This window comes from Capra hircus, chromosome 3 (genome assembly GCF_001704415.2).
Source record: "Capra hircus breed San Clemente chromosome 3, ASM170441v1, whole genome shotgun sequence".
NCBI lineage: Eukaryota > Metazoa > Chordata > Mammalia > Artiodactyla > Bovidae > Capra > Capra hircus.
Window position 1 is genome coordinate 107,474,720 of NC_030810.1, and position 21,442 is coordinate 107,496,161.

Consider the following 21,442-nt stretch of genomic DNA (forward strand, 5'->3'; position numbering starts at 1 on the left):
GAAGGAAATGGCAACCCACTCCAGTGTTATTGCCTGGAGAATCCCAGGGACGAGGGAGCCTGGTGGGCTGCCATCTATGGGGTCGCATAGAGTCGGACACGACAGAAGTGCCTTTGAACCAGTACATGCTAGTAAAGAAATGCTCAAAATTCTCCAAGCAAGGATTCAGAATACATGAACCATGACTTCCTGATGTTCAAGCTGGTTTTGAAAAGGCAGAGGAACCAGAGATCAAATTGCCAACATCTGCTGGATCATAGAAAAAGCAAAAGAGTTCCAGAAAAACATCTATTTCTGCTTTCTTGACTATGCGAAAGCCTTTGACTGTGTGGATCACAAGAAACTGTGGGAGATTCGGCAAGAGATGGGAATACCAGACCACCTGACCTGCCTCTTGAGAAATCTGTATACAGGTCAGGAAGCAACAGTTAGAACTGGGCATGGAACAACAGACTAGTTCCAAATAGGAAAAGGAGTATGTCAAGGCTGTATATTGTCATCCTGCTTATTTAGCTTATATGCAGAGTATTCATGAGAAATGCTGGACTAGAAGAAACACAAGCTGGAATCAAGATTGCTGGGAGAAATATCAATAACCTCAGATATGCAGATGACACCACCCTTATGGCAGAGTGAAGAGGAACTCAAAAGCCTCTTGATGAAAGTGAAAGTGGAGAGTGAAAAAGTTGGCTTAAAGCTCAACATTCATAAAACGAAGATCATGGCATCCAGTCCCATCACTTTATGGGAAATAGGCGGGGAAAATTGGAAACAGCATCAGAGTTTAATTTTGGGGGGCTCCAAAATCCTGCAGATAATGATTGCAGCCATGAAATTCAAACACGCTTACTCCTTAGAAGAAAAGTTATGACCAACCTAGATAGCATGTTGAAAAGCAGACACATTACTTTGCCGACTAAGGTCCGTCTAATTAGGACTATTGTTTCTCCTGTGATCATGTATGGATGTGAGAGTAGGACTGCGAAGAAGGCTGAGCGCTGAAGAATTGATGCTTTTGAACTGTGGTGTTGGAGAAGACTCTTGAGAGTCCCTTGGACGGCAAGGAGATCCAACCAGTCCATTCTGAAGGAGATCAGCCCTGGGATTTCTTTGGAAGGAATGATGCTAAAACTGAAACTCCAGTACTTTGGCCACCTTGTGCAAAGAGTTGACTCATTGGAAAAGAATCTGAAGCAGGGAGGGATTGGGGGCAGGAGGAGAAGGGAATGACAGAGGATGAAGTGGCTGGATGGCATCACTGACTCGATGGATGTGAGTCTCAGCAAACTCCGGGAGTTGGTGATGGACAGGGAGGCCTGGCGGGCTGCGATTCATGGGGTCACAAAGAGTCGGACATGACTGAGCAACTGAACTGAACTGAACTAAACTAACTGATAAAAAAACTGTTGAATAACAAAGAGAAACATAGACTACACCGTTAGCCAAATCACAGTCTAATGGAAAAGTAGATAGACATACAAAAAATTATTAATGCATAGAAAGCAAATACATGAATGGAATAAAGAAATACAACAATTGTATATATACAATTGTTAAATGTGTGTGTGTGTCTGTGTCTGTGTCTGTGTCTGTGTGTATGTATTGGCTTCCCAGGTGGCTCAGTGGGTAGAGAATCCACCTGCAATGCAGGAGACTCAGGAGACCTGGCTGGGTCAATCCCTAGATGGAAAAGATCCCCTGGAGGAGGGCACGGCAACCCACTCCAGTATTCTTGCCTGGAGTATCCATGGACAGAGGAGCTTGGCAAGCTACTGTCCATACGATCACAAAGAGTCCGACACAACTGAAGCAACCGAGCATGCACTCATGCATACATATATATGCCCAGTGTGTTAATTTCCTATGAGGATCTCCTGTCTACCTAACTAGATGATAGACTCCTTGAAACTGACAATGTTACAGTATATTTTGGGAGCTCATTTCTTCCCCATAATTCCAAATGAGCTTTAGATACAAAGGTTTAGTGGTTATTAGATCTGTGCATGTGGATGTGTATAAAGAAGAGAATCAGGTTCTCGGATAGATTGAAAAAAAAGAAAGAAACTAAGATTGAAACTAAGAGATAATCATTAGGTCAACCAACTGTGGGTGCTAAGTCGCTCCAGTCATGTCCGACTCTGTGTGACCCTATGGACTGCAGCCCACCGACTCCTCTGTCTATTGGATTCTCCAGGCAAGAATACTGGAGTGGGTTGCTGTGCCCTCCTGCAGGGGATCTTCCCCACCCAGGGATTGAACCCACGTCTCTTAAGTCTCTGCATTGACAGGCGGGTTCTTTATCACTAGTGCCACTGTTCCAGGAGAAGTAACAGTTCTAGATGAGGATATTTTTGTCTCCAGGGTCCACAGTTGAGAAAGGGCGAGTGCAGGACAAGGAATCAGTTAACCATTAGTTCATGGTGGAGAATAAAGATAAAGAGGACAAAGAGTGGTCAAACAGGGTATGGGCAGTTGGCATATAGTCATTGAGCCCTGCCATACTCACTCTCACATATTGCCCCTGCATCCTCGCTGTGGGAGCAATCATAAACGTCTACCAGCTGGTCACATTTAATCAACTCATCTTCCGTCCCATTGCAGTTGACTTCTTGGATGAAGATTTTTTGTTTTTCATCCGCCAGGGGCTTATATAAATTACCACTGGGTGTCCCCTTGGCTGCTCCACAGCCCAGCTCCCGGCACAGCACTTCCGCGTCTTTCATGTTCCAGCTGTCGTCACACACAGTGCCCCACTCGCCATTCCGTTCCACTTCCACCCGCCCTTCACAGCGATGGGGACCTCCCACCAGTCGCACTTTGGGTGAAGACTCTGCAAAGAAATGAGATATTGGCTGCAGATCAGGAGTGGCCCAGAGAGCACTCAGGCATGTATGCAGTCTTCTTGGAGTTCTTCTACCACTTTCAGGATGTGGAGAACTGAAGGGTGAGAAAATGGGGGTCAAAGGGGAAGACAAGGAAGAGGAGCTCCAGGACTCCATCTCTGAGTGCTGGTTCTGCTACACTCCTTTATTATTATTATTATTATTATTATTATTATCTAAACTGTATTTCTACTTGGCCCTTGGTGAAACTTGGAAAAACAGGCTTAATATCCCTACCTTTGGATTTGGTACAAATAAGTGCTTCATATGATTACTTCAAAAGTATATTTTCTAACAGGAATTAAGATGCACGATGCTATAATGATCATATCAATAAGTACATTGCATTAAATTTAGGTTGTCTTGTAATTACCTTCCAGCCAAACAAAGTATACTGTATATACATGCATTTTTGTGTGAAATTTGAACAAAGTCTGTATTTCAGTTAATAATACTGTATCACAAGTTAGCTCCCTGTTTGTTTGGTATTTCTTAACAACATAGTATACCTTTATATTCTCAGAATTGGATTAGAACTTTCAAGCCTCATTCAGTTTTTTTAAATCTAAGATAATAAACTTTCTAGATTACCAGCAGGAACCCTAGATGCCAAAATACGTGGAACTAAGTCAAGGTTTTGAGTGAATATAAATTAGAAATCTAGCATTCTATTCATACTAGGTCAGACAAGTGAAGTCAAAATGTCATAAGTGTTTTAGCTAACCAAAAAATCGTATGTTTTCTAAAATATATGTATTATACAAACTATATATATGTATACCAAAGCTTTTCTACTATGCTCGATAAAGGCTTGAGAGAGAACACCCAAAAAAAAAGACTGAGAAACTGGAAAACATACACTAATGAAACAAAAACATGAAGCACTGAACATGAAATAGAAAAGTTGAAACAGACTAGATAAAAGTAAAAGGTCATCATATATCCAGTTGTTTTTAAACATGGTGGCTCATTAGAAATACATCTGGAGCTTTGGAGATAAAAAGCAGTCCCTCAGCATTTGCATGTTTCAAAAACTTCCAAGATAATTCTAATATGCATCTGGATTTTGAAAAGTGACTACAGGTTTTTCTATTAAATGGTAGTTTTAGTGATACACAATTCTTTTATTTTTCTGTTGACCAGAAAAATGGTCAATGGTATTAATTGGCTACTAGTTACATGATCACAATAGTAAAAAATGTTTATTAGTTTCATAATCAATAGCCAGACAAAAACAAAAAGATAACTACAATTTGCAAGCCATAATGGAAACATGATTAACCTAGCAATATAAAATAAGTACATACAATTTGGGGAGTTAAGTAGGGTGCTGTGGTAAGTGTAAGTGCATAAATGCACATGTTCTCATCCACCCAGCCAGTCTAAGTCTTGTGGTTGGTATATTCAGTTCATTTACATTTAAGTAAATTTTCTTTTTTTTTCTTTTAATTTTAAATTGTATATATTTAATTTTATTTTTAATTTAAATTTATTTATTTTAATTCAAAGTTAGTTGCTTTATAATATTGTATTGGTTCTGCCACACATCAACATGAATCCGCTGTGGGAATGCAGATGTTCCCCATCCTAAACCCTCCTCCCACCTCCCTCCCTGTACCATCCCTCCAGGTCATCCCAGTGCACCAGCCCCAAGCATCCTGTATCGAACCTGGACTGGCGATTCATTTCTTATATGATATTATACATGTTTCAATGCCATTCCCCCAATTAAGTTAATTTTCAATATGTGTGATCCTAGTACCATTTTCTTAATTTTTAAAGAAATTGTTTTAGGTTTATGTTGTGTATGTCTTTTCCTTCTCTTGTGTTTCCTGCCTAGAGAAGTTTCTTTAGCATTTGTGTAAAGCTGGTTTGGTGGTGCTGAGCTCTCTTAACTTTTGCTTGTTTGGAAAGCTTTTGATTTCTCCATCAAATCTGAATGAGAGTCTTGCTGGGTAATGTATTCTTGGTTGCAGGTTTTTCTTTCTTCGCTTTAAATATATCATACCATTCTCTTCTGTCTGGTAGAGTTTCTGTTGAGAAATCAGCTTACAACCTCATGGGAGTTCCCTTATATGTTATTTGTCATTTTTCCCTTGTTGCTTTTAATATTTTATCTTTGTCTTTAACTTTTGTCAGTTTGATTACTATGTGTGTGTCTCATTGTGTTCCTCCTTGAATTTATCCTGCCTGGGACTCTGCACTTTCTGGACTTGCTTAACTATTTCCTTTGCATCTTAGGGAAATTTTCATCTATAATTCAAGTATTTTCTTGGGTCCTTTCTCTCTCTCTTCTCCTTCTGGGACCCCTATAATGCAAACGCTGGTGTGTTTCATGTTGTCCCAGAGGCCTCTTAGTCTGGTCTTCATTGTTTTCATTCTTTTTTCTATATTCTGTTCTGTGGCAGTGATTTTCACCATGCAGTGCTCCGGGTCCCTTATCTGTTTTTCTGCCTCAGTTATTCTGCTACTGATTCCTTCTAGTGTGAGGTTCATCTCCATTGTTTTTTTAGTTCTTACAGGTCTTTGGTAAACATCTCTTCTTTCTTCTCCATTCTATGTCTGAGATCCTATGATCTTTACTATCATTATCTTCACTATCATTTACTGGAAGGTTACCTATCTCTGCTTCACATAGTTGTTTTTCTGGGGCTTTATCTTTTCCCTTAATCTGGGACATAACCCTGTGATTTTCATCCTGATTAACTTTCTGTAATGTGGTTTTCATTCTAGCCACTGTGAGATTGTGCGTTTTTGACCAGAGATTGAACCTATTTCCCCTGCACTGAAAGCATGGAGATGTCTAGATATAATTTGAGCTAAACAAATTTAGCCCTCCTGACACTCTCTCTCAGTATCAATGATCCACTCCCAACCATCCTTGCTACTTCCCATGACATTTCCCCATGTCCAAGAACCCAATTCAGAAGACATACAGAGAGTACCGAGTAAGGGAAGAGTCAGAGCCTCAAAGTCTCAGAGCCCTAAAACTGGGTCTAGAAGATTCTATGTGTTGGGAGTGGGAGATAGGCTTTACAGAGTCTCCAGATAAGTTCTGAGGAAACCAAGACTTAGACATGGAGTATAGAAGATTGTGTAGGGAGACAAGGGAAGAGCTTATCAGGAAACAAATTTCTGGATACTACATTCCAAGTACTGTTTTATGAACACAGGGAATAGTGATGATCAAGATAGCTAACACTGCTGTCCTCAAAAAGTTTCCTTTTAATAGGCCTGAAGCAGTCCCATCAACTCCTCTCAGCCCCAGAAATATATAGTGATGAAGAAGATCTAGGTTTGTCAAGCCTCCAGGGAGAGGTCTGTTGTACCTGGAGGGACAACATTTGGACTTGTGGTTTGTAATCTATCGGACTATGAACAGTAACAACATGGGCTACATGGAACGACTCAGACACTGGTATGAATGAAATATAATTTCTCAGGACCCAAATTTCTATTGCCTACCTTGTTTGAGAAATTTGTATGCAGGTCAGGAAGCAACAGTTAGAACATGACATGGAACAACGGACTGGTTCCAAATAGGAAAAGGAGTACGTCAAGGCTGTATATTGTCACCCTGCTTATTTAACTTATATGGAGAGTCCATCATGAGAAACGCTGGACTAGAAGAAACACAAGCTGGAAACAAAATTGCTGGGAGAAATATCAATAACCTCAGATATGCAGATGACACCACCTTTATGGCAGAAAGTGAAGAGGAACTCAAAAGACTCTTGATGAAAGTGAAAGAGGAGAGCAAAAAAGTTGGCTTAAAGCTCAACATTCAGAAAACTAAGACCATGGCATCCGGTCCCATCACTCCATGAGAAACAGATGGGGAAACAGTAGAAACAGTGTCAGATTTTATTTATGGGGCTCCAAAGTCACTGCAGATGGTGACTGCAGCCATGAAATTAAAAGACGCTTACTCCTTGGAAGAAAAGTTATGACCAACCGAGATAGTTTATTCAAAAGCAGAGGCATTACTTTGCCGACTAAAGTCCGTCTAGTTAAGGCTATGGTTTTCCCTGTGGTCATGTATGGAGTGAGCTTTGGACTGTGAAGAAGGCTGAGCGCCGAAGAATTGATGCTTTTGAACTGTGGTGTTGGAGAAGACTCTGAGAGTCCCTTAGACTGCTGGGAGATCCAACCAGTCCATTCTGAAGGAGATCAGCCCTGGGATTACTTTGGAAGAAATGATGCTGAAGCTGAAGCTCCAGTACTTTGGCCAACTCATGCGAAGAGTTGATTCATTGGAAAAGACTCTAACGCTGGGAGGGATTGGGGGTAGGAGGAGAAGGGGACGACCGAGGATGAGATGGCTGAATGGCATCACAGACTCGATGGACGTGAGTCTGAGTGAACTCCGGGAGATGGTGATGGACAGGGAGACCTGGTGTGCTGCGATTCATGGGGTCGCAAAGAGTCGGACAAGACTGAGCGACTGAACTGCACTGAACTGAACTTTGTCTGAATTCTGCACAAACTCCCTAAAACTTGGCATCAACCCCAGAAGAAGTAGTTGGGTAAAGACGTCTGACCTGGTTCATTTCAAACTGCATTGAGAAGTTTATATTTGGTTTATTATTTTGTTCTTATTTCTCTCCTCTTCTATACTCTCTTGAGGGAAATGACATGAGGACTGGAGGTTAGAGACAAAAATTAAAATAGAGCTATAAAAAACTAAGAAAAGTTCCCATTGTTGCACCCTGAAGTTTAACGCTGCCACTACTGCTAAGTCGCCTCAGTCGTGTCCGACTCTGTGCGACCCCGTGGACTGCAGCCTACCAGCCTCCTCCATCCATGGGATTTTCCAGGCAAGAGTACTGGAGTGGGTTGCCATGTATATATAATTCAAGAAAAGTCATCTAGAAATAACTTCTGGAGCATTGTAACTAAGATTAAAATTTGGATAGACATTATTTATGCTCTATCAAATATTTGATATCAGGATCATGCACAGGCTATTTTATTTTATTTTGAGTTATAAAATTTTCCGTTTACTTTTTATTTGGCCATGCCACATGGCATGTGGGATCTTAGTTCCTCAAGCAGGGATCAAATCTACCACCCTGCATTGGAAGTGTGGCATCTTAACTGCTGCACCACCAGGGAAGCCCTCAAATTCTGGTTTTAAATAAGTTTTCCTTTTCCATGGAGTAGAGGACTAGATCACATTGTAGGAGAGAAGAAATATGTTTAAGAGAGAGAAAGAGAATAAGTATCAAAGAAATGCAGCTAAAGGGAAGACAAGGGCTGAGAAGATTTAAAAGCTAGCGAGAAGAACAAAGGAGCTCATCAGGGCAGTTGTGTCCTAGACAGTGTTTTAGCCTACTTTATTAGCTGAGGGCTTGAGAGACAAGGACCCGGGGTGGGTCCTCCCTCCCTGGGTATAAAGAGAGCAGCTGTCTCGTGGCACTTGCAGCAAGACATATCCCTGGAGGCCAGAGGAGAAAAACAAGGTCATCTGAGTATTGGACTGGGACCCAGAAACAGCATTTCTTTAAGGAAGCAAATTGACCCAGCAGGGTGTAAGGTCCTCCACATTCATAGCAGAGTTTGCAGCTGCTCCTCTTCCGTAATGCCTCTACTATCAAGAGAAAGAATAGGCTGAAGAGACAATGTCAAAGAAACTCATAATCCTCAACCAGTCCCCTTGATTTTTTGACCGTCAGAGGCTTCCTCTTCCACAGACTAATTCTCTTTGTGCCTTCCCATTCTCTCCTCAGTTGAACCGTTTGTGCTCTGCTGAAAGACCCCTTGAAGAGGTGGCCAGCGGCCACTGAAATCCAGCCTGCACTCTGCTGATGAAGCCATGAGGTGCACAGAGGTTGGTGCATTTCTAGTTCAATGATAACATTAAAGTTGGCAAAGGGACCAGGAAGTAGTAGACTATAGAAGGGAAGAAGAAAGTTTATTTTCCAGGGGATGAGGTGTCTTCTGAGCCTGAAAGAAAGCCATCTGCTTTGTTAGATGATGGAGCTAGAGCTGGGCTAGCGTCTTGGGTCATACAGGCCAAACGGAGAGGAATCCCTTTGCAGTATAAACCACTCAAATTTTCTCTAAGTTTTGGCAATGCAAAACTACCCATATAAGACTGAGTAGGTGGGTTGGGAAACCAGAAAGAAAATCTACTGTAGCTCTTTTGAAACACAGCCTCTCTCCCTGGCCCCAGGTATCAAAATTTCCACTCTCCAGAGCTGAAAGTCCACCCTCTTACGACCCAAAAAATCTTACCTAGAAGTCCAGGTCCAGTGCAAAAGCCTGAGGAAATAAAAAGAGAGAAAGAGAGAAAGAATTGAATGAGATCAAGTAGTCAATTTTTGTTCAAAAACACATCTCTCTAGAAAGTTTTGTTGAACTTTGTGGGACAGAGAGGTAATTACACAGCCTCCAAGGTTAGACCTTGTTGGGACCTCCTCCTTCTCCTCCTTCTCCTCTTAAAATGGCCAGCCTTAAAAAACACATGGACACTGACTAAGAGCCAAAAAGACCCACTCTACCATGGCTAACTAGACCTATCATGTTCCCTTTCCATCTGATGTTAGCTCTACCCCAGGCATGGATAGATTTGACTCTCTATGTTAATCTATTAGATTGATCGGTGATGACCACCTAAACTAGAAGTGTAGTGATGCAGTATCTGAGTCCAACAGGAAAACATGTTGGAGGTTTCTGGGAAGATGTGTTGGGACCAGTGTGAGAGAAGCAAGAGCGACTCCATCTTAAAGCCTGTCATCCATCTCAAAGACTGGATGTGAACTGGGACTGAACCCTGTCCAAGAGTGAGAAAACTGTTGCTAGTGAAAACCAGGTATGCTGGAGACTTCCCTCCCTATAGATGACAAACAGAGCTTGTAGTTGAGCTTAGGCTGCCCCTGTTAGATTAACCAGGGAGATATCCCACTTGATGTATAATCATTGTCCACTCTCCACACACCCTTAACTTAATTGTTTGTTCTCCTAGCACCTATTTGTTGTAAAACTCAGTCATATACAACAAATAGGTTGCTAACAAGTAACCAGTCACATAGCAGGGGATGGGGAGGGGGGTATAAAACTGGGCCTCTCAGAAACATCAGGGTCCTTGTTGGGAACTGATTCTCCTTGGACCTGCTGGTGTAATAAACTGTAGTCCACTGTCTTGAGTGTCCTCTGAGGTGTGTTTTGTGACTCCAGATTCCACAACAGATGCACGGTTGGGGAGAATAAAGATGTCTTGAAAAGCAAATGAGAGGGTAACAGGCAGGATGGCTAGGGGTCCTCAAGTGGAACAAACAAATTACAAGTGTCAAATGTTGTTTCTTCTTTTTTTTTTTTTCCTTCTCTCCCCCACGCCTGAGTTAGGGCGGCGGCCAAGAGGAGCCACTCCACGTCCAAGGAACAGGGTCTGGGTGGGGGCAGGAGGGCCTAGAGGAGTTACTCCATGTTCAAGGTCAGAAAGGGCAGTGGTGAGGAGATAGCCCTCATCCAAGGTAAGGAGCAGTGGCTGTGCTTTGCTGGAGCAGTCAAGAAGAGATACCTCACGTCCAAGGTAAGAGAAACCGAAGTAAGATGGTAGGTGTTGCAAGAGGGCATCAGAGGGCAGACATACTGAAACCATACTCACAGAAAACTAGTCAACCTAACCACACTAGGACCACAGCCTTGTCTAACTCAATGAAACTGAGCCATGCCCTGAGGGGCCACCCAGGATGGGCGGGTCCTGGTGGAGAGGTCTGACAGAATGTGGTCCACTGGAGAAGGGAATAGCAAACCACTTCAGTATTCTTTCCTTGAGAACCCAATGAACAGTATGAAAAGGCAAAATAATAGGATACTGAAAGAGGAACTCCCCAGGTCAGTAGGTGCCCAGCACGCTACTGGAGATCAGTGGAGAAATAACTCCAGAAAGAATGAAGGGATGGAGCCAAAGCAAAAACAATACCCAGCTGTGGGTGTGACTGGTGACAGAAGCAAGATCCAATGCTGTAAAGAGCAATATTGCATAGAAACCTGGAACGACAGGTCAATGAGTCAAGGCAAATTGGAAATTGTCAAAAAAGAGATGGCAAGAGTGAACATCGACATTCTAGGAATCAGCGAACTAAAATGGACTGAATGAGTGAATTTAACTCAGATGACCATTATATCTACTACTGCGGGCAGGAATCCCTCAGAAGAAATGGAGTAGCCATCATGGTCAACAAAAGAGTCCGAAATGCAGACTTCGGCTGCTTGGCTGACCGTGGCGATCCACTAGCTGGAACTGCAGGTGCCCCGGAGGAACCAAGTTGGCGGCTGGGCCCGGGCGGCCAATTCTTTCTAGGGGCTAAGATGGATATTGTACTCAGTATTGCAGATTATTATGTTTTTACACCGTACATATATCCAGCCACATGGCCAGAGGACAACATCTTCCGATAAGCTATCACTCTCCTGATTGTAACAAATCTTGGTGCTTTTATACTGTATTTCTTCTTTGCAACATTGAGTTATTATTTTGTCTATGATCATTTATTAATGAAACACCCACAATTTTTAAAGAATCAAGTCTCTTGAGAGATTGTGCATTCTGTCCAGTCAATGCGATGGATGACGGTTTTACTGTTCCTACTAGAGGTGAGAGGTTACAGCAGACTCTATGACGGCATAGGAGAGTTTCCATATGGCTGGTTTCAGCTCGCTGCTAGTGTCTTGTCCTTTCTCTTCTTCACTGACATGCTGATCTACTGGATTCACAGAGGCCTTCATCATAGACTTGTTTATAAGCGCTTACACAAACCTCATCATGTCTGGAAGATTCCAACTCCATTTGCGAGTCACGCTTTTCACCCTCTGGACGGCTTCCTTCAGAGTCCGCCTTACCACATATACCCTTTTATCTTCCCATTACACAAGGCAGTTTATTTAGGCTTGTACATCTTGGTCAATATCTGGACAATTTCCATTCATGATGGTGATTTTCGTGTTCCCCAGCTCTTAAAGCCTTTTTATTAATGGCTCGGCTCATCACACAGACCACCATATGCTTTTTGACTATAATTATGGACAGCATTTCACCTTGTGGGATAGAATTGGAGGCTCATTCAGAAATCCCTCCTCCTTTGAGGGGACTGGACCTCTTAATTATGTGAAGAAAATGGCAGAAGAAAAGCACAATAACCTTGGAAGAAATGGTTATAAAAATGAAAAATTATTCAATGGAGAGTGCACAAAGACTGAGTAGATTATTTCCCATTAAAAAATTTTAATCAAGGAAAAATAATCTACATACATTACTGCTAGGAGGCATAGCAAGTGAACAGGATCATTTGAAAAATCAGTATTGTGGGTATAGCTGAGGAATGCTCATAATGGTAGATCAAGGGAACATGCCATGTGTACCACTATTTTAACCTCAGGCTCCAAATACTGGATGTTGCTCTAAGGGACAAGTTGTGTCTTTCTAGCCAGCAGATCTGTAATTTTTATAGCCTCAACAGCAGTTTTTTAAAGTAAAAGGATAGATTATTGAGGGGACTGGGCTATGTCCTTTTGCCTTAATTTGTGCATATTCATTAAAGTAAAATTCATTGTGTTTAATGATATCAAGACTAAACGGCACAGCAAAGAAGTACTAATATGAAGATGATTCCTCATATCAGGAATGATTAGGTATTTGGTACATACAGTAAGTTCCCTATGTAAAAACAAGTTCCCTTCCGAGAGCCACGTTCGTAAGTCAAATTTGTCCAAGAAAATTAGCTTATCTACCCAACCAACACAATTGGCTATATAGTACTGTTCTGTAATAGATTTGTAAGACTTCTCACACAAATAATATGTAAACACAAAACAATAAACATCTTTACTTGTATAGTACAGTACCTTGAAAAGTACAGTAATATAGTATAGCAGATGGCACACGGGCTGTCATCGACTGAACAGGCGAGGAGAGTTACTAACTCAAGGAGGTGGGAGATGGAAGAGCTCCAGATCATCAGCAATAGGGGATACCAGCTAAATCACCACTGCTTTTCTGCTTGCTTCAGACATCCTGGGCTTGAAATAAAAATACCGTACTCTGCAGCACTGTACAGTAAAGTACACGAAAGCGCGGCCACTTGTAAAGGGTGCGCGCGTGCGACAGTGTACACTAGATATGTGAGCTTACCTGATGGGGCATGCGAGCGCGTGTCCTCATCTTTGAAGGTTAGAAACGTGAAGTTTTGTATGTAGGGGACTTACTGTGTTGATATGACAACTTGTGCTTTGTAGACACATAGGTTTGAAAAAAATCACAATGTATTATCAGCTCAGTAACCTGATTAATAGCAGGTGTTACAAGATTATTGTCTTTCCAAACATGAAAAACTTACTCTCTGGCGACATCGTCAACTATTATGTTTTACTGATGAACAGATACATTGGGATTTTAGAAAACATTATTACTACCTTGATTTAATCCAGATCCGGGATTTAAAATTTTGATGGTTATTGTTTTCAATTGTTATTTAATAGGTGTAAAATGACGTGACTCTGAATATATGTAGAAAGGGAAATTTGATGCCCAGGTAATGTATTTAACACTACTGGTGTTTTTAATTAAATTGATGCACTGCACTTTTGATATGTTTCAAACTTACAATCCTGTGATCTCTATAAAAGGAAATAATTGCCAAATGTTTTAGGCCTATCACTGAAGATTAGTTTAGAAATCTTATTTCGACACCCTCCTGTTTCTTTATTTCTTCCCACTCCCTCTGTGAAAAGATTTAACAGATAACTTTCATTAAGAAATGTCATGTGTTGTAATATAAGTATGTTGAGAAAACATGTTTGCAAAGGTATTGTCTAATCTATTTATGTAAACAATAAAAGTTGATTATGACTGTTAAAAAAAAAAAAAGAGTCTGAAATGCAGTACTTGGATGCAATCTCAAAAGCAACAGAATGATCTGTTGGTTTCCAAGGCAAATCATTCAATATCACAGCAATCCAACTCTGTGACCCAACCAGTAACGCTGAAGAAGCTGAAGTGTAAAGATTCTATGAAGACCTACAAGACCTTTTGGAACTAACACCCAAAAAAGATGTCCTTTCCATTATAGCGGACTGGAATGCAAAAGTAGGAAGTCAAGAAACACCTGGAGTAACATGCAAATTTGGCCTTGAAATGCGGAATGAAGCAAGGCAATGACTAATAGAGTTTTGCCAAGAAAATGCACTGGGCGTAGCAAACACCCTCTCCAACAACACAAGAGAAGACTCAACACGTGGACATCACCAGATGGTCAACACCGAAATCAGACTGATTATATTCCTTGCAGCCAAAGATGGAGAAGCTCTATACAGTCAACAAAAACAAGACCAGGAGCTGACTGTGGCTCAGATCATGAACTCCTTATTACCAAATTCAGACTGAAACTGAAGAAAGTAGGGAAAACCGCTAGACCATTCAGTTATGACCTAAATCAAATCCCTTACGATTATACAGTGGCAGTGAGAAATAGATTTAACAGCCTAGATCTGATAGACAGAGTGCCTGATGGACTATGGACTGAGGTTCGTGACATTGTACAGGAGACAGGGATCAAGACCATCCCCATCGAAAAGAAATGTAAAAAAGCAAAGTGGCTGCCTGGGTAGGCCTTAGAAATAGCTGTGAAAAGAAGAGAGGTGAAAAACAAAGGAGAAAAGGAAAGATATAAGCATATGAATGCAGAGTTCCACAGAATTGCAAGAAGAGATAAGAAAGCCTTCTTCACCAATCAGTGCAAAGAAATAGAGGAAAACAACAGAATGGGAAAGACTAGAGATCTCTTCAAGAAAATTAGAGATACCAACGGAACATTTCCTGCAAAGATGGGCTCGATAAAGGACAGAAATAGAATGGACCTACCAGAAGCAGAAGATATTAAGAAGAGGTGGCAAGAATACTCAGAAGAACTATACATAAATGATTTTCACGACCCAGATAATTACGGTGGTGTGATCACTAATCTAGAGCCAGATATCCTGGAATGTGAAGTCAAGTGGGCCTTAGAAAGCATCACTACAAACAAAGCTAACAGAGATGATGGAATTCCAGTTGAGATTTCAAATCCTGAAAGATGATGCTGTGAAACTGCTGCACTTGATATGCCAGCAAATATGGAAAACTCAGCAGTGGCCACAGGAATGGAAAAGGTCAGGTTTCTTTCCATTCTCAAAGAAAGGCAATGCCAAAGAAGGCTCAAACTACCTCACAATTGCACTCATCTCACATGCAATGGTACCCCACTCCAGTACTCTTGCCTGGAAAGTCCCATGAACGCAGGAGACTGGTGAGCTGCAGTCCATGAGGTCGCTGAGCGTCAGACACGACTGAGCGACTTCCCTTTCACTTTTCACTTTCATGCATTGGAGAAGGAAATGGCAACCCACTCCAGTGTTATTGCCTGGAGAATCCCAGGGATGAGGGAGCCTGGTGGTGCCATCTATGGGGTTGCATAGAATCAGACACGACTGAAGCGACTAACAGCAGCACATGCTAGTAAAGTAATGCTCAAAATTCTCTAAGCCAGGGTTCAGCAATACGTGAACCATGAACTTCCTGATGTTCAAGCTGGTTTTAGAAAAGGCTGAGGAACCAGAGATCAAATTGCCAACATCTGCTGGATCATAGAAAAAGCAAAAGAGTTCCAGAAAAACATCTATTTCTGCTTTCTTGACTATGTGAAAGCCTTTGACTGTATGGATCACAATGACCTGTAGAAGATTCTGAAAGACATGGGAATACCAGACCACCTGACCTGACTCTTGAGAAATCTGTATGCAGGTCAGGAAGCAACAGTTAGAACTGGACATGGAACAACAGACTGGTTCCAAATAGGAAAAGGAGTACGTCAAGGCTGTTTGTTGTCACCCTGCTTATTTAACTTATATGCAGAGTACATCATGAGAAACACTGGACTAGAAGAAACACAAGCTGGAATCAAGATTGCTGGGAGAAATATCAATAACCTCAGATATGCAGATGACACCACCCTTATGGCAGAAAGTGAAGAGGAACTCAAAAGCCTCTTGATGAAAGTGAAAGTGGAGAGTGAAAAGTTGGCTTAAAGCTCAACATTCAGAAAACGAAGATCATGGCATCCAGTCCCATCACTTCATGGGAAATAGATGGGGAAACAGTTCAAACAGTGTCAGACTTTATTTTGGGGGGCTCCAAAATCACTGCAGATGGTGACTGCAGCCATGAACTTAAAAGACGCTTACTCCTTGGAAGAAAAGTTATGACCAACCTAGATAGCATATTGAAAAGCAGAGACATTTCTTTGCCGACTAAAGTCTGTCTAGTCAAGGCTAGGGTTTCTTCTGTGGTCATGTATGGATGTGAGAGTTGGATTGTGAAGAAGGCTGAGCACCAAAAAATTGATGCTTTTGAACTGTGGTGTTGCAGAAGACTCTTGAGAGTCCCTTGGATTATAATGAGGTCCAACCAGTCCATTCTGAAGGAGATCAGCCCTGGGTGTTCTTTGGAAGGAATGATGCTAAAGTTGAAACTCCAGTACTTTGGCCACCTCATGCAAAGAGTTGACTCATTGGAAAAGACTCTGATGCAGGGAGGGATTGGGGGCAGAAGGAGAAGGGGATGACAGAGGATGAGGTGGCTGGATGGCATCACCAACTCAATGGACGTGAGTCTGAATGAACTCCAGGAGTTGGTGATAGACAGGGAGGCCTGGCGTGCTGCGATTCATGGGGTCACAAAGAGTCAGACACGACTGAGTGACTGAACTGAACTGAACTAACTGATAAAAAAACTGGAATAACAAAGAGAAACATAGACTAAATCCTTAGCCAAATCACAGTCTAATGGAAAAGTAGATAGACATACAAAAAATTATTAATGCATAGACAGCAAATATATGAATGTAATAAAGAAACACAACAATTGTATATATACAATTGTTGAATATGTGTGTGTGCGTGTGTCTGTGTGTGTGTCTGTGTGTGTGTCTGTGTGTATGTATTGGCTTCCCAGGTGGCTCAGTGGGTAGAGAATCCACCTGTAATGCAGGAGACTCAGGAGACCTGGCTGGGTTCAATCCCTAGATGGAAAAGATCCCCTGGAGGAGGGCACGGCAACCCACTCCAGTATTCTTGCCTGGAGTATCCCATGGGCAGAGGATCTTGGCAAGCTACTGTCCATACGATCACAAAGAGTCAGACACAACTGAAGCAACTGACCATGTACTCATGCATACATATATATGCCCAGTTGTTGTGTGTTAATTTCCTATGAGGATCTCCTGTCTACCTAACTAGATGATAGACTCCTTGAAACTGACAAAGTTACAGTATATTTTGGGAGCTCATTTCTTCCCTATAATTCCAAATGAGCTTTAGATACAAAGGTTTAGTGGTCATTAGATCTGTGCATGTGGATGTGTGTAAAGAAGAGAATCAGGTTCTCGGATAGATTGAAAAAAAAGAAAGAAAGAAAGGAACTAAGATTGAAACTAAGAGATAATCATTAGGTCAACCAACTGTGGGTGCTAAGTCACTCCAGTCATGTCCGACTCTGTGTGACCCTATGGACTGCAGCCCACCAACTCCTCTGTCTATTGGATTCTCCAGGCAAGAATACTGGAGTTGGTTGCTGTGCCCTCCTGCAGGGGATCTTCCCCACTCAGGGACTGAACCCACGTTTCTTAAGTCTCTGCATTTGCAGTCGGGTTTTTTATCACTAGTGCCACTGTTCCAGGAGTAGTAACAGTTCTAGATGAAGATATTTTTGTCTCCAGGGTCCACAGTTGAGAAAGGGCGAGTGCAGGACAAGGAATCAGTTAACCATTAGTTCATGGTGGAGAATAAAGATAAAGAGGACAAAGAGTGGTCATGAGGGATATGGGCAGTTGGCATATAGTCATTGAGTCCTGCCATACTCACTCTCACATATTGCCCCTGCATCCTCGCTGTGGGAGCAATCATAAACGTCTTCCAGCTGGTCACATTTAATCAACTCATCTTCCGTCCCATTGCAGTTGACTTCTTGGATGAAGATTTTTTGTTTTTCATCCGCCAGGGGCTTATATAAATTACCACTGGGTGTCCCCTTGGCTGCTCCACAGCCCAGCTCCCGGCACAGCACTTCCGCGTCTTTCATGTTCCAGCCGTCGTCACACACAGTGCCCCACTCGCCATTCCGTTCCACTTCCACCCGCCCTTCACAGCGATGGGGACCTCCCACCAGTCGCACTTTGGGTGAAGACTCTGCAAAGAAATGAGATATTGGCTGCAGATCAGGAGTGGCCCAGAGAGCACTCAGGCATGTATGCAGTCTTCTTGGAGTTCTTCTACCACTTTCAGGATGTGGAGAACTGAAGGGTGAGAAAGTGGGGGTCAAAGGGGAAGACAAGGAAGAGGAGCTCCAGGACTCCATCTCTGAGTGCTGGTTCTGCTACACTCCTTTATTATTATTATTATTATTATTATTATTATTATTATTATCTAAACTGTATTTCTACTTGGCCCTTGGTGAAACTTGGAAAAACAGGCTTAATATCCCTACCTTTGGATTTGGTACAAATAAGTGCTTCATATGATTACTTCAAAAGTATATTTTCTAACAGAAATTAAGATGCACAATGCTATAATGATCATATCAATAAATACATTGCATAAAATTTTAGTTTTTGTAATTACCTTCCAACCAAACAAAGTATAGCATATATACATGCATTTTTGTGTGAAATTGAACACAATCTGTATTTCAGTTAATAATGCTGCTAAAGTGATCAATGGTATTAAGCGGCTACTAGTTATATGATCCAAATAGTAAAAGATGTTTATTTATTAGTTTCATAATCAATAGCCAGACAAAAATAAAAGATAACTGCAATTGCAAGCCGTAATGGAAACATGATTAACCTAGCAATATAAAATAATTACATACACTTTGGGGAGTTAAGTAGAATGCTGTGATAAGTGTAAGTGCATACATGCACATGTTCTCATCCACCCAATCAGTCTAAGTCTTGTAGTTGGTGTATTTAATTCATTTACATTTAAGTTAATTTTCAATATGTATGATCCTATTGCCATTTTCTTCATTGTTTTAGGTTTATGTTGTGTATGTTTTTTCCTTCTCTTGTGTTTCCTGCCTAGAGAAGTTTCTTTAGCATTTGTGTAAAGCTGGTTTGGTGGTGCTGAGCTCTCTTAAACTTTTGCTTGTTTGGAAAGCTTTTGATTTCTCCATCAAATCTGAATAAGAGTCTTGCTGGGTAATGTATTCTTGGTTGCAGGTTTTTCTTTCTTCACTTAAAATATATCACGCCATTCTCTTCTGGCTTGTAGAATTTCTGTTGAGAAATCAGCTTACAGCCTCATGGGAGTTCCCTTATATTTTTCCCTTGTTGCTTTTAATATTTTATCTTTGTCTTTAACTTTTGTCAGTTTGATTACTATGTGTGTGTCTCATTGTGTTCCTCCTGGAATTTATCCTGCCTGGGACTCTGCACTTTCTGGACTTGTTTAAATATTTCTTTTCCATCTTAGGGAAATTTTCATCCATTATTCAAATATTTTCTTGGGTCCTTTCTCTCTCTCTTCTCCTTCTGGGGCCCCTATAATGCAAATGCTGGTGTGTTTAATGTTGTCCCAGAGGCCTCTTAGTCTGGTCTTCATTGTTTTCATTCTTTTTTCTATATTCTGTCCTGTGGCTGTGATTTTCACCATGCAGCCCTCCGGGTCCCTTACTGTTCTTCTGCCTCAGTTATTCTGCTACTGATTCCTTCTAGTGTGTGGTTCATCTTCGTTGGTTTTTTAGTTCTTATAGGTCTTTGGTAAACATCTCTTCCTTCTTCTCCATTCTATGTCTGAGATCCTATGATCTTTACTATCATTATCTTCACTATCATTTACTGGAAGTTTACCTATCTCTGCTTCACATAGTTGTTTTTCTGGGGCTTTATCTTGTCCCTTAATCTGGGACATAACCCTGTGATTTTCATCCTGATTAACTTTCTGTAATGTGGTTTTCATTCTAGCCACTGTGGGATTGTGGGTTTTTGACCAGAGATTGAACCCATTTCCCCTGCACTGAAAGCATGGAGATGTCTAGATATAATTTGGGCTAAACAACCTGACTCCCTCTCTCAATATCAATGATCCACTCCAACCATCCTTGCTACTTCCCATGATATTTTCTCATGTCCAAGAACCTAGCTCAGAAGAAATACAGAGAGTACTGAGTAAGGGAAGAGTCAGAGCCTCAAAGTCTCAGAGCCCTAAAACTGGGTCTAGAAGATTCTATGTGTTGGGAGTGGGAGATGGGCTTCACAGAGTCTCCAGGTAAGTTCTAAGGAAACCAAGACCTAGACATGGAGTACAGAGGACTGCATAGGGAGACAAGGGACAAGTCTATCAGGAAACTTCTGAATACTACATTCTAAGCACTGTCTTATGAACACAGAGAACAGTGATGATCAAGATAGTTAGCATTGCTGTCCTCAAGAAGATTCTATTTAATAGGCTTGAAGCAATCCTATCAAGTCCCCTCAGCCCAGGAGAGATATAGTGATAAAGAATATCTAAGTTTGCCAAGACTCCATGGAGAGGTCTGTTGTACCTGGATGGACAATATTTGCACTCTTCGCTTGTGGTCTATCACTATGAACAGTATATGACAACATGGGCTACATGGAATGACTCAGATACCTATATGAATTAAGTACAATTTCTCAGGACCCAAATTTCTACTCCATATATATATATAATTGTTGTTATATTCCTTTATTCCTTTCATATATTTGCTTTCTATGCATTAATCATTTTCTATGTGTTTATCTCCTTTTCCATTAGACTGTGATTTGCCTAAGGGACTAGTATACATATATACATACACAATATATATATGCTAATATAATCTATATATAATTGTTGTATATGAATATGTGTACATATATATAGGCTTCCCAGGTGGCTCAGTGGGTACAGAATCCACCTGGGTTCAATCTCTGGGTGGAAAAGATCCCCTGTAGGAGGGCACGGCAACCTATTCCAGTATTCTTGCATGGAGCATCCCTTGGACAGAGGAGATTGGCAGACTACAGTCCATAAGGTCACAAAGAGTCAGACACAACTGAAGTAACTGAGCATGCACTCATGCATACATATATATACACACAGTTGTTGTGTGTTGGTTTCCTGTGAGTATCTCCAGTTTACCTAACTAGATGATAGACTCCTTGAGAGCTGATAAAATTACATTGCATTTTGGGAGCTCATTTCTTCCCCATAACTCCATCTGAGCTTTAGATACAAATGTTTAGCAGTTATTAGACCTGTGCATGTTTGTGTGCATGAAGAGAGAATCAGGTTCTTGAATAGATTGAAACAAAGAAAAACTAAGATTGAATGTAAGAGAAAATCATTAATTCAACCAAGTGTGTGTGCTCAGTTGCTTCTTTCATGTCTGACTCCATGTGACCCTATGGACTGTAGCCCGCCAGACTCCTCTGTCCATTGGATTCTCCAGACAGGAATACTGGAGTGGGTTGCTGTGCCCTCCTGCAGGGGATCTTCCCAACCAAGAAACTGAACCCACGTCT

At 41.4% G+C, this 21,442-nt stretch overlaps 1 protein-coding gene and 1 pseudogene across 1 annotated transcript in view; one reads left to right on the plus strand and one right to left on the minus strand.

Moving 5' to 3' along the window:
- Window positions 1–21,442, minus strand: part of LOC102186680 (CD5 antigen-like) — a 54,422-nt gene that overhangs the window by 16,666 nt on the left and 16,314 nt on the right. Inside the window, exons 4-6 of the mRNA XM_018046337.1 lie at window positions 17,781–18,104; window positions 9,120–9,146; window positions 2,507–2,830 (exon numbers count right to left, since the gene is read on the minus strand). Coding sequence (XP_017901826.1) covers window positions 2,507–2,830; window positions 9,120–9,146; window positions 17,781–18,104 — 675 coding nt within the window. The remainder of the gene's footprint in view (window positions 1–2,506; window positions 2,831–9,119; window positions 9,147–17,780; window positions 18,105–21,442) is intronic.
- LOC102186389 lies at window positions 11,105–12,090 on the plus strand (annotated as a pseudogene).